The sequence below is a fragment of the Labeo rohita genome, chromosome 11 (assembly GCF_022985175.1).
Source record: "Labeo rohita strain BAU-BD-2019 chromosome 11, IGBB_LRoh.1.0, whole genome shotgun sequence".
Taxonomy (NCBI): domain Eukaryota; kingdom Metazoa; phylum Chordata; class Actinopteri; order Cypriniformes; family Cyprinidae; genus Labeo; species Labeo rohita.
The window spans coordinates 9785117-9798598 of record NC_066879.1 but is presented as its reverse complement, the minus strand read 5'-3'; the positions used below and the strand labels follow the sequence as shown (position 1 = coordinate 9798598).

The following is a 13482-nucleotide window of genomic DNA, read 5'->3' as shown; positions in this document are numbered from 1 at the left end:
CTAATATTTTATATAAAGAGAAAGAATTCACTATAACAGAAATATTAGACTAGTCTGATATTATTCTAGACTGATTATTCTGTGCTACAATATAATGGCATAGTGATTTAGTCTTCAGTTTGAGGAAACAAAAGATTCCCATTCGCGGTTGGACCCCTGGAGCCATTATTTAAATGAAGGTGAAAATCTTGGCATATATCATACATCAGCTCCATACGCATGCTGGTGCCATTTGCTTGTTGCTAGGATACCATTGTGCACCATCAGCATTCTGTGTGCAAAGGAACGTGCAGTGCTCTGGACACAATTTATACATGTACATAAAATACTCAGCCTTGCAAAACTTGAAAGGTAAGTTTTATTATCACATAATCTCTATGTAAAAAGATATACATAATACATTTACCAAATATACATTTAGATGCACATGAAATAAATGAACTGAATTTGTGTAGACATGGCAAAGTCCACTTTGCTGCTAACCCACCCTCTGATACAAGACACTCAGAAAATTCTGAACTGCAAAGGGTAGAATAAACCATATCCATGCAAAGCTCTTGTAAATACACGTTCAGCCGTCCTTTCTTCATTAAACGACTCATTGTCCCTGGTACTGTCATGATATTACCATACAAGAATACATACTACAGTATTATACAGTTATAAGAAACTATCATATATTTCAATTATAATACATGTTTTTTTTTTTACAACCAAGGTTTTGACTGCCTAAGCAATAAACAATATTTATAAAGGTCCACAAAGAGATACAAGAATGTGTTAAATGAAATTAATGAATTGTGCAATTGAATTTAAATAGCTGAAAATGCAATATGAGAAGTTTATCTGAAAATTTGTACAATGTTTTGAACAACATGATGATAAATGCATAGCATCCGGAGTGAGAAAATTACTTATAACATTCCAAAACTTTATACCGACACTGATCTTGACACTGAAAAACACTGTTTACAAAACAGCATTGTTTAAAAACATCCACCACCTCATGATCTTGTCAATCGTCTTTGTAGAAAGAAAAATCTATACCATCTTCCTCTGTTTTTAGTTTTTGTTGAAAACACTCCTAAAAAGTCCAAATGTCCAGCATCTGCTCTGTACTTCTATACTTCTTATATTACACTGGAAAAGTTCAATGTCTTTTTTTTTCTTGTGGTGGAGCAAGTCTGAGGTGTCTGTGTAAGTGCTAGTCAAAAATCAGATGTTTATCCTGAATTATGCATGGCTTATTTGTACAAGAGCACCCTGAATCTGTGTTTCGACCCCTTATTATCAATGTGTAGACTCTGGTAATTGTCTCTTTTTGTTTTTAGGGGTCAATATGGAAGGCGAGGAGTTTCTCGGAGTGCTGGTTGTTGAGGGTACGGAGGTCAGGCAGACGTAGCAGGAGTTTGGGGAAGAGTGAGCTGTCTTCTGGTCTTCGGCGAGTGATGAGAGCGCGAAGAGCGCCGATCAAATCCTCTTGGAGCTGCTCTACGGCTCCCACATCTGAGATACCTGAACGATCTGATATAGAGGAAGGTAATGATGAGTAACAGGGACATTGCCTCTTTGTACAAATACTGTCTACACAAGCAACTACCTAGTAGTTGGAAATCCAAAGTACCTGCAGAAACCAGCACTACAGCCATGAAGAGGGCCATCTCATCTGCCTCCAGACCCATGTTCCCCAGCTTCTCACTGAACTCAAACATGGCGTCGAGTAGGCCACCCATCCCTAGCACTCGTAGTGATGCCAACGGGTAGGTCTGACCATTTAGGAATGTTACAGTACGTTCCTTGGCATTAAACAGCGAGCAGAACCTCACCATTAGAACCTGCAATTAACCAAAGTAAGCATTAGAAAAATAACATTAAATAAATGTTCAAGACTCGACCATGTAATCTACATCACAATAACTCTCAAAGACATTGTTCACTGCAATATAAGTACTATTAATTTTGCTTTCAGACTTTAGTTATTGAATGTTTATAAAGAAAACAAATTTGTTATGACACTGATTTAGGGTCTTGTACAGTCAGTAAATATTCATCCATAACAAGACCACAAACTTTTAATGGAACTCCCTGGGAAATTCGATTCATGTACAATTGTTATTTTAAGTAAAACCTTTTCAATTAATCAGCTGAACCAGTCAAATGAGTCAGACTTTCCATCACTGTCTTGTGATAGAGACCCCATATAGGGTTATTCTCAATTTGTTTCTTCAGTCTTCAGGCTAGGACATTCTAATTGGAACTGATCTGAGGACAGACTTGAACGTTTCTCACCTGAAAGGTTCCTGCCTTCAGCAGCATGACCTGATCATGTTGACTCAGGGCCTGAAACCCTGGAATGCTCTTGGCAAATTCAACCACTTCTTTAACAGCTGGAGTGAAGCACTGGGAGAAACTCTCCCAGACCTGTTGACTGGAGTGACTTGCTGGGGAGACGGGGCATGCATTGAGAGGACATGCCTGGAGAAACACAGAAAGAGAGCATTCGTCACATAAGTTATAGTTACACAAAATTGTAAACCAAGACCTGCAACAAATCATATTTCAACATATAAACATACCAGAACTTTAGCACCAGGGCTCAGTCTCCAAGGACAAGACGTCTGAGTGGAATAATTGTTGTGCTTTGATGGATAGCTTTGAGGAGGTGTAGTTCCCTGGCTGGGACTGTGGGGACTTGAGGACTGTGGGAAGTTATAGTGACTGTTGTCCATAACATGGGTTGTCGGTTTGTTGTTATGGTTGGTGACCGGACATCTGGACTGGGGTAGACAGCTTGTTGTGGAATGGATGGAATGTTCTTGGGATGAGATGTTTGGGTGTGGGTGAGACTGGCTGTAGCCAGATTCTTGTATTGGATTATGACGGAAGGAAGAAGGATTGTTTTTATTAATGTTGTCATCATTAACCTTCACTAACAACTTCTCCCCGTTCACAAAGATATTGCGATAAGCTTGAGAGATAACACCAATGGCCTCCTCTGACTGGCCATCTTCAGGGCTGGTAGTAGTCTCGGTGGGTGTATTACAGTTGATGTCCATGGATGCTGATTCATTAAGGCTGTTCATGTAACTCTGCATTTCCTCCAGTAGGCGCTGTTTCTCACGTTTCGGGATGCGCCCAAATCGCACAGCTGGAAGAAAAGGAGGTATAAATGTTACTATATAGAAGAGTGATATACTAATGCATACATTAAAAAGGTTTCCATCATCTTACAGCTTGACAGTAATGCAGTGTGGTACGCTGTTGACTTGATAAAACCTTAACTGCCTTATTGATTTATAAAATGAAGGGTGCAATTGTGGCCTAAAGGTTAGAGAGTCGGACTTTTAACCTGAAGGTTGCAGTTTGATTCTCAGTACTAGGAGGAAATGTAGGTGGGGAAATAAATGGGAATGAATCTCTTCAACCATTATTGCCCACAACTGAGGTGCCCTTGAGCAGAGCACCCAACCCCCCGATTGCTCCCCTGGCAGATGGGTTAAACAAATTTAGAGTATGGATTACCATACTTGGCCTACACATCACATTACGTCCCCATTAAGAGTTCCCTGTTGAAAAAAACAGCGTATGCTTGTTAGGTATGTTTTGAAGCAGCTAGTTTGACCTGTTTTAAGCTGGACTTTAGTTGGCCATGAGATGATTTAGGCTTGTCCTAAGCAGCAGCTAGTTGTTTAGGACCAGCAAATGACCATCTTAAACCAGCTCAAACCAGCTGCCATGCTTCAAAACATACCTAACCAGCATATGCTGTTTTTTTTCAACAGGGTTTAGTTCCAACCCAAGTAAACACACCTGAACCTGCTAATCAAGGTGTTACTAGGCATACCAGAAACTTTCACGCAGGTGTGTTGAGGCAAGTTGGAACCTAATTTTGCAAGGACTGAGTTTGGACACCCCTGCAGTAGAGCCTGCTGCTAGCAATGCCAAGGTTACTGGTGTGATTTCCAGGGGAAAGCAAAAATTAATTAAATGTATGCCTTAAATGCCTGATATAAACTCTTAAGGCACAGGCTTTCTTAATTTTCCACGTTCTGTTCTATATTGCACACAGTTACATACACAACTTTGATCATAGATGCTTTTGGTTTTTTCCAAGTCCTCAAATCACTTGTACTGTTGTTCACGCACAAGTCTGCACGGACACAAAAAACGGGCTGCATGTGGACAGTATGTGTAGACATCAGTAGACAGTGCTCAATCTCACATAGACAGGGATATTTAAAAGGGAGGCACAATTTTGGCATTTAACTGTTGTCCTCTATGGATGTTGTGCAATGGCATACAGGAGCGAGAGGTTCCTGTTTTAGTTCACTACCTTACATTTACACATTTCGTAGATGGTTTTACTATATAATGTCCTTTGGAACAGCAGGAATGCTGTATTGACAAATCAGCATTCACTTTTATAATAAACATGAAATAAGATTACATCACAGGGACCTATTAGATTACGGCTGCTGCGCAAAGCTTCTATTTTACTTCCACCACATTTATCTCATTCGATCTCCCCCTACTCTACCTCTCAGAGCTATTTATAGACCCTACTACTATATAATACACCCCCCCCATCCCTCTGTTTCTCTCTTGCTGTGTCTTTATCCCATTGGGAAGTGGGTCAGTGGGTCACCCAAAGCAGAGGTGATGCCATTGAGGGAATGAGGGATGTAATAAATGACAACAGGTGAAACAGATACTGTCATGAGTTAAAGGGTTAGCAGGTTAAGGATGTGATGGGCAGAGAGGAGAAGGCATTAGAATGCTTAAGTGGTGAAATGCTGCAGGACAGAGGAACATGATATGATGATAAACTGGACTGATAAGGAGCACCAAGTGTTGAGCAATGTGAGGTCCCTTCAGCAAAGAAAGGCTAGGTTAAAACTGCTAAGACAAGCACTAATGCAAAACTAGGTCTTTAGGTCTGGAATATAACAATCATTTAAGGGGATTTTTTTGTTTGGAGGTGTCATATAGCACCATCACGTGAGGGCGTGGAGCCGTGTAAGTGGAGATGCCAAGGTTTCAGGTGACAAGTGCAATGACATAATACAATGGAGGGAGAAAATGGCTTCTATCATGCAGTAAGCGACACACAGTATTAGCTATGTTTTTTACATTCAAGAGCACCACAACATTGCAGTACTCTGAAAAAGTTAAAACAATAAAAATTATTCATATATTCATTAACTTTTAAATTAATAGAAAATCTAGTGTAATTACAGTGTGAATGGGGAGGAAGGAAAACAAGGTCAAGTACATCATGTGACGTTGAAATATGATGGTGCATATCACTTTACTTTCCCAGTTTTTAGGTCACCTAAATATGTACACTAGCCCCAGAAAATATGATTTATTATCAGCCCAGTTTACAAAGCTCCCCAGAGGCAACACTGTCCTGTATGGGCAAAGTGTGCTAGAGGACAAATCGGAAAGATATTTTAGCATGTTTATGCATCGCCTTCAATTGAAATAAAGGGTTCTTAGCTTCTGGGTTACATCGACAAAGCACTTTATTAAATCCCGGCTAGCATTTGGATCTTAATTAATCCTGCAGTACAGCAAACGAAGACCTGGAAACACATTAAACTGCAGTGTACTAGGCACTCGGGCCATTTGTGTCCCCAATTCCCCAAATTAACCTGATTTGCTGCAGTTTTTACAGTGAGTGATGACTTGTGGGATTTCGGAGAGCCCACACTAATAAATCAGTGGTGAAAAGAAAACTGTCAGAACAGGGTGTAAGCTATAGTGCAAACAGTACAGAACAGATGGTGGATGTAGGGTTAAGGAAACATAAAAGAGAATTGAACTCATGTTTTAAATATAGTGTAGCAGTGAGGTCATGTTGGCGAAATTTTGAAGGCAAAAAAGATTCATTGTCCATTGTTATTGCCCTCACTCGAATCTCAAGATTTGGAGATTCTAACTGAAATAATCCCTGGATTTTTAAAGCAAAACTTTGCATTATGCAGTTGCTAAATGATACCAAGCATGTTGCTGAGCAGTTGCTAGGGTGTTGCGTGTGGTTGTTCAGTGGGCTCTTACTGGCTTAAGACCAACCAGTCAATATTCTGGTCTAATTGCTTGGAAAAATGCAATTACTAAGATGTACTGGGGGCTTGCTAGAACATTTCTAGGTGATTGCAAGGTGGTTGTTTACCGATCCAATAACATTCCTAACACTAAAGTATGGATTGCAATACTGATGCTTCCCTTAGCAGTATAGTTATACCAAGAATAATAATGTTATTTATTGTTCATAAATGTATGTGCAAAGCTCATACCATCTCTGGACATGCCGACAGAGAGGCACTTCTTAAATCGACAGTGCTGGCAGCGATTGCGGTTCATCCTCATGATCAGACAGTTTTCATTCTTCACACACATCTTATAATGGATGTTCTGCTGGATACTGCGGCGGAAGAAACCCTGAGGATAACACAAGATCAGAGTGAATGTCAGTATGTGTGTAACACATCAGGCATATGTGAACAGTGCCTTCAGTTTTAGACCAACACTAAACACATAAGTTATGCATTTTGAGAGTATTTTACAAATGAGCAGTGTGCATTTGAGTGTGTATGTGTGTGTGTCCTTACCTTGCATCCCTCACATGCATGGACACCATAGTGAAATCCTGATGCAATATCCCCACATACTTTGCAAAGCAACACCATACCTCCTGTTTCTAGTAACACAAATTGGCAACAACAAGTTAGCAATGGTCAGTGCTCACCGAATTTGAGAAAATATCAAAAAACAAAATGCTGAGAATACTCACTGGTAAAGGTACCCGTGAACCCACTGGGTCGTCTGCCAACCATTGGATGAGAGTAGGTGTTTTGCCCTGATGATGTTACGGTTGGGGTAACTGGGTTTACAGCAGTAGCACTGCTTACTTCTGGAAATTGGAAAACCAGTTTGTTGGCCCCTGCAGAACTTCCATTGCTTCCAGCTGGATGTTTTTTAAGGGCGCCAAGCTCAGTGAAAGATACCTCCTCTGGGGATGAGGGTTGAGAGGCTGGAGACTGTGTCTGGTACCCACTGGATGGGCTTCCTGGACTGGGGCTGGCGCTTCCTGTTGAGCTTGCATATAGAATCACTCCTCCACCTGTGTGTGTGAAAGAGGGGCAAAAGAATGAATATTACATGATGCCAAGTTGATCTTGTTATTATTTATATCTAGATCAGTCATGAAACTCCAGATGGTGCAGACGGATAGATCCTTAATGCAATCTGCTAGTAATCAAATCATTCTCTACATGGCACAACCAAATCGGTCTCCGGTAAGTCAGCAGCCAATAAAATTACTTGCACAATGTTTAAATAGTCTGGTTCAGTGTTCGCTGTAAGCTTGCTCCTCAGAGACCTTCCACCTCCCTCAGCTCCACATGGCTAGATCAGCTATGAGTAATTTCATGTATGCTATTTGTGCAGAATAGCTACATACTCACAGCAGCACGTCTGTGTATGTATTGCTAGTGACAGTTCTCTGTACTCTGCTGTTGCTCTGTAGCGGCAGCAGCAACAACAGCAGCAGCAGCGTAGTAGAGCTACTATGCTAATATCAAATATACATTATCATTGTCATACCCATTAAAAAACTAAACTGTCCTGAGATTGGTCATAATAGAAATATCTCTAGTCACCTTATTTATTTGTTTATTAAATATTGTACATTTCATATACCACTAAGAATGTGTAGTTGCATCTCAATTTTACAAATTTTGCATGTTTAAATCCATCCTACATAATTCCTCATATTTGCCATTTAGCTCAGGCTTTTTAGTATTCAGTTTTCATGTAAACCTGATCTTTAGTATCTTGATCAAAGATACAGTGTATGGTTTGAATCAGTTAATGGTCTACTTTTAACTGAATGGGATTGATTGTTGGTGAACTGTTTCAGAGAGGGTGTGAATGTGGTCTATCCACATTTTTTTTTCTTCCCTGTAACAGTAGGATGTTCAAAAAGTTGTTCACTAATTTCAATGTAAACTCGGAAATGTCTCACATGTTTGAACCCTCTACTACTCTCAGTCTCTCAGCTCATCCTTCATCTTGAATCACATGTTTCAAACTGCGCCAGTGGAAGGCTCAAACATGTGAGAAATGAGCCAGGATGAGCCAGACTGACTCACGTGTGTAAGTGCAACGTTGGGGAATCGGATTTTAGCGAGTCGGTTCACTTCAGTGATTCGATCAGTTTGTGTTTTCTCTCCAAAAAGTGTTTCAAGAAGTGCATGCTTAATTTTACAAGTTATGTTAGCGAGCTTCGTCTTCCAGTTCAGTGTTGCTATTTTGTTTTTATTTGTTTGTTCAGTGTTGCTATACCTTCCTAACACGTTTTTCCTAACACGTCTCCATCGTGTAGATATCGTGTTACTCTTTACTAACCTTCCCGAGTACGTTAAACCGAATCATTACAAAGAACCGACTCAACAGAACAATTTGTTTGAGAATCGTAAACACGGATCTGAGAACTCCCACACCCCCCACCACACGCGCTGCTCGCTCCTCTGGCGGCGCGCCCGGGAACGCGCTCCAGAGCTGCCAGCCACCTGACCGCCGACTCACATGCACTCCTGACATAGTGAACGCCCCGAAAATACAAGCCTCTTTCCGCAGTCCCGTGTCTAGAACAGCCGCAGTACGAGAGAGAAAAAAAGTCACAAACTGCCAGCCTGCTGCTCACGTTTGGAGAGGGCTTAAAAACAGAAACCAAGGCCATATTTATGCGCCCGTGTTTATAATACTTGAGTCACCGGAAACTGGAGTGCATGCATGAACGTGCACGGTCACGTTTACTCGACATACGAGCTTGTTGTTTTTTGCCCTTTATTTTATTTTTTTTTAAATCGAGCTCATTTCACTTAATCTTACTTGTTTACATAACGTGATGCCTCACCTGCTCTAAATACATTTGAGGCGACATTAACATTCCATTGACAGTTTTCACGACTACACATAGGCTAATTCCCCTTAACTCCATAGCACCATGAAACCTTTCCTCTAGTGTAATGTGTCTCAAATGCACATGGGCTAATGTGAGTGAGTGAGTGAGTGAGTGAAAGGATGAATAAATAAACGGGTTATTAAATTTCAGTTGTTGTTGTCTGAAATTGCACTTTTGTGAAAAAGGGAAAACAACCTCAACAGCAATAATTATAACAACTGACAGATGTAGGATACTGTTCATTTGATATGCAAGCTAGATTTTAATCATAATCCCTTTGTTAGTGTTTAATCACAAGAGTATAAATACATTTCCATTGTAATATGTAGCATGTAATAACTAGTGGCAAGATATTAGTGTTTCTAACACCTGGAATGTGCAGTCTTGCCCAATAAAAGTGAATCCCAATGCAATATACTTCCTTTCAGTATTATTATTTATATTACATATTATTTGAGAGCTCACTGTATTGACCAAAATTGCCCATCCATTATGTGTATTACATACAGTATGTAAAATTTAAGTGTCCACTCGTCTTCTAAAAAGTTTTCTCATACATTTATTCATAACCTAGCTATTCAAGAGTGTAGTTTGTAGGTTACAGTAGTTGTGTGTAGGCTTATTTTAATGTTTAGGTGAAACTAAGTCAACATATTCTCTAAATATTGAAAAAGAAAACAACAACAATGAAAAAAAAAAACTATTTGTTAATGTTTTTAAAGTGGTTAAATGAACTACAGAAAAATATAAATGTTAAAGGAATTTCCAAAATTAGAGTTTGATTTAACTATATTTAAAACCTATATTAATAATGAAAATTCTTTCATCATTTATTCACCCTCAAGTTGTTCCAAACCTGTATGGCCACCCACCCCCCACCTCCCACCCTGTGGAATATTTAATATTTTGAGAAATGTTTAGAAATGTTTTGAGAAGAGTTTATTGTCCATTTAACGGAAGTCAGTGGTAACCAAAACTATTTGGTTACCAACATTCCTCATTCTTTTGTGTAAAAAAGAAAAGAAAACAAAAGAAAAGAAAAGAAAAAAAGAATGTTATACAGTTTGGAGGGTGGTTGAAAAATTACAGAATTTTAATTTCTAGGTGAACTATCCCTTTAAGTAAATTCCATTTACACTGATTTGGCAGGTGAGCATTTCGGCTGGAAGGCTTTGATTTCTTGTTTCAAGGTTTGATCAGAGAGCTGAATGCCGTCACATGTGTTGTTGCTAAAAAGTAGGTCAATATTACTATATCTTCTTGGAGACAACACTTATGAGAATTATACAAATGAGCAAATATTGCTGTTATCATTCACTTTTTCAAACAGTTAATATATTTTGAATATACATTACAGGAATAATAGTGTAATGCATCAGAATAAAGGAACATTATCAGATATTAAATATTATAAATAATTACAAGTAACACATTAAACATGAATTTTTTAATTAGAAGGAATTAAATAATATTTTATGGTAAATTAAATCAAGATTATTGAAGTGCATTTCACAACATTTTGTATAGTTTATGTGAGCCATTCATGGCTTTAAAAGCGGCATCTTGTCGTCACATAAAAGTGCGCTTGATATAAACATATGTGTTTAACAGAGATCATGCAGGCAGAGAAGAAAGATCTGAGCTCAAATCTGTGTCTCTTTGACTTTGACCCAGTGACCAGCCTCCCTCCCTTCAGAGGCTGGATGAGACACGGGCTGCCGGAACAAAAACACAAGCAAGGAGGGGGTGTGTGCCTGGGAAATCACGCGTGGCACGTGGAGCTCAGAGTTGATCCTCGTGACAGTGAAAGTGAAAGTCTGTCTGCGTGAATACCACTATGGCCTGACATCATCATGCCTGATGACATGCAAAACGTGCAGGTATCAAACTGAGCGCTTTCTAAGAAATCACTTGTACCAGAATCACAAAAAAAAAAAAAAAAAAAAAAAAAACACGACATCGTCAGAACAGCTATGCGTTTCAAGAAATGCTGATGTTATAAATTTAAATGTTATGTTGTTAACCCATCACAAAATAACACACTGATGACTGAACCTTACAACAAATTGTAAGCTATGAGAACAATATACAAGAAAGTATATTTAAAGCCTACTGACATCCTGTGTTAAGTATGTAAAATTATTATACTTGCTGCCACAGTTTATAATGTCCTATTCATCAGGAGGAAATAAGCTAGTAGCTGATTTTTCTCAGTATTTTAGGATTCTGACTTATTAAAATACAACTGTTTAAGATTACTGTCATATAACTGCTATATAAATAACTTCACATTAGCCATAGAAAAAAAGTCTAAAAAGGAAGGCCATGTGATGCTGGTAAACAAAATACTGGTTTATTGCCTGCTGTGCTGTATAAATGTTATTACCGACTGTGTTTCCTTTCAGGATAAAAGATAGTTATCTTCTCACATGTTCATGAGCAGTTATTGACATACACGTTCGAGCACGTGTTTGAGTTAATGTAAAGGAGGAGCGCTAGGTAATGACAATCAGTCACCGGCACACGAGCGTGACTTGTTTAATGAATCACAGTACGAACACAAGTAACCTGATCGAAAGGAAAAACCTTGACAGTAGCCAAGGTTTGGTTTGTCTTTTACCCACCCCCATACTGGAGACCGGTGGTAAATTACAAACGAAACGGAATATAATTAGACTAGATAGCTTTTAGTTTTTATGATTGCAACTTTATTTTTAGCAACAACTCATTTGGTTGGAGGTCACGCTGAAACAGCTCACGATTAATTTATGAATATGATGCGTCATGATGTACAGTCTACTGGTAAGAGTGCGCGAGCAGAGCAAGCTGCACGTGAGTTTGTTTACGTGTAAAGCGAGACCGGAAACATTTGCCAAAATATCGGTAGCGCGCCAATGCTCACGATATAGTCCAAAAATGTATTGGACATTAACTGCAGCATGCAGTATACATATATATATATATATATATATATATATATATATACAGATATATATATATATACAGATATATATATATATACATACATATATATATATATATATATATATATATATATATATATATATATATATATATAAAGTTCAGATGCAAAAGCCTCATTATCATTATCTCACTTTTGACCGAGATGGCTTTTAGCTGGTTTTGCATCTGAATATACATATATGTATGTGTGTGTGTATATATATATATATATATATATATATATATGCCCATTTAAATTCTTAAATTTAAATTAAATCAAACGAGGTGGTGTGTATTACCATTTTCAAAACTTAAACAAGTTCTTGACATAAATGACAAAGTTGGCTAAAATAACTAAACGAGTGAATGAATTACTACCAATAGTCTTTCATCTGTTCAAATAACTGACCAACATTAATATTTATAGCCAAAATATTGTTTTTTACTCACCTGGACTCCCGTCCATGGTGTCTGTTCCGAGTGTTAATGAAGGAAATGCAGGTATCTGAGTCGCGTCTATAATTTTCAGCGTGCTTGAAATTCCCTTCACACAGATGAGAACTTCAAGAAGTCTGTTAGGAAATGTCTCGAAAAAGAAGTGCACTCTATAATGTAATCTATAATGTCCTTCAGGTAAGCAGGGCAATGAGCCGTCCTCACTCTTTGAAAGATGTCCTTAAAGACTGTATCGTGTGCAATACAGTAGCGTATTCCTCCAAAACAATCAGAGCAAATGTGCTGGCACCGTTCTCCAAGGCAGAGCTGTACAACTAGTTTGAGCCATGCACAAGCATCACATACACAAACACGTTTTCAGGTGTCTTAGAAATGTGACTGAGCTTTCCCCCTCCTTTCTTTGCCCTTTAAATTGTTTGTGTTTTTGTATGCCAAAAACTGTGACTCCTTTCACACGCCCTCTTTCTTTTCCTTCTCAGTCAGGCTGCTGTAGTATAGCTGCTGCTCCTTCCTGCCTCCTCCTTCTCTCTGCTCTCAGTGGCAGATGACTGAGCGTGGACTCGTTTGCCATTGGAATGCCTGCTGCATGCGACCGCTGCATGTGAGCTCTGCCCTACTGACACACATTTTATGCAAATGAGCACCGCTCTGATGAGGGGGAGGACAGCCGTGGGGGAAGCACATGGAGAGAGGGAGGAGCGCACCGTGACTGCTGTTTACTTCCCTCCAGAGCTTTATATTGCTCGAGATCCTCCTCTCTACAGCACACACCACCGATAGGCTTGGAGCCATCAAGGGCTTGCCCGACTGAACACCACATCAAACAGCCTGAACACAGGGGCTGTCTGTTCTCAAAGGCATCCTGAGGGTCTCACGTTTTTGGCCTGCATCACACTGATTTGGATGTAGGTCATGTGTCTAACTTAGAGACCCATATTTGATTGAACAACTTGAAAAAATATGATGTATGGAGAACTAAGCAGTGACAGGGTTATAAACGCATGTTTCACCATTACTGGAGAAATGTACCTGCCCCTCTGTGAATTCAGTTAACATACATCTATACATGTCACCTGTGGTGAGAACATGAA

The 13482-nt window shown here is 39.1% G+C and overlaps 1 protein-coding gene across 1 annotated transcript; it reads right to left on the bottom strand.

Moving 5' to 3' along the window:
* Positions 1–344: 344 nt before the first annotated feature.
* Positions 345–12998, bottom strand: nr1d4b (nuclear receptor subfamily 1, group D, member 4b). Its single transcript, XM_051123478.1, has 8 exons — positions 12386–12998; positions 6797–7126; positions 6615–6703; positions 6300–6444; positions 2577–3148; positions 2290–2475; positions 1625–1835; positions 345–1524 (listed from the first exon to the last, which is right to left on the bottom strand). Exons 1-8 carry the CDS (start codon positions 12399–12401, stop codon positions 1328–1330), a joined length of 1746 nt encoding a protein of 581 aa, XP_050979435.1. The 5' UTR covers positions 12402–12998; the 3' UTR covers positions 345–1327.
* Between the last annotated feature and the right edge of the window lie 484 nt (positions 12999–13482).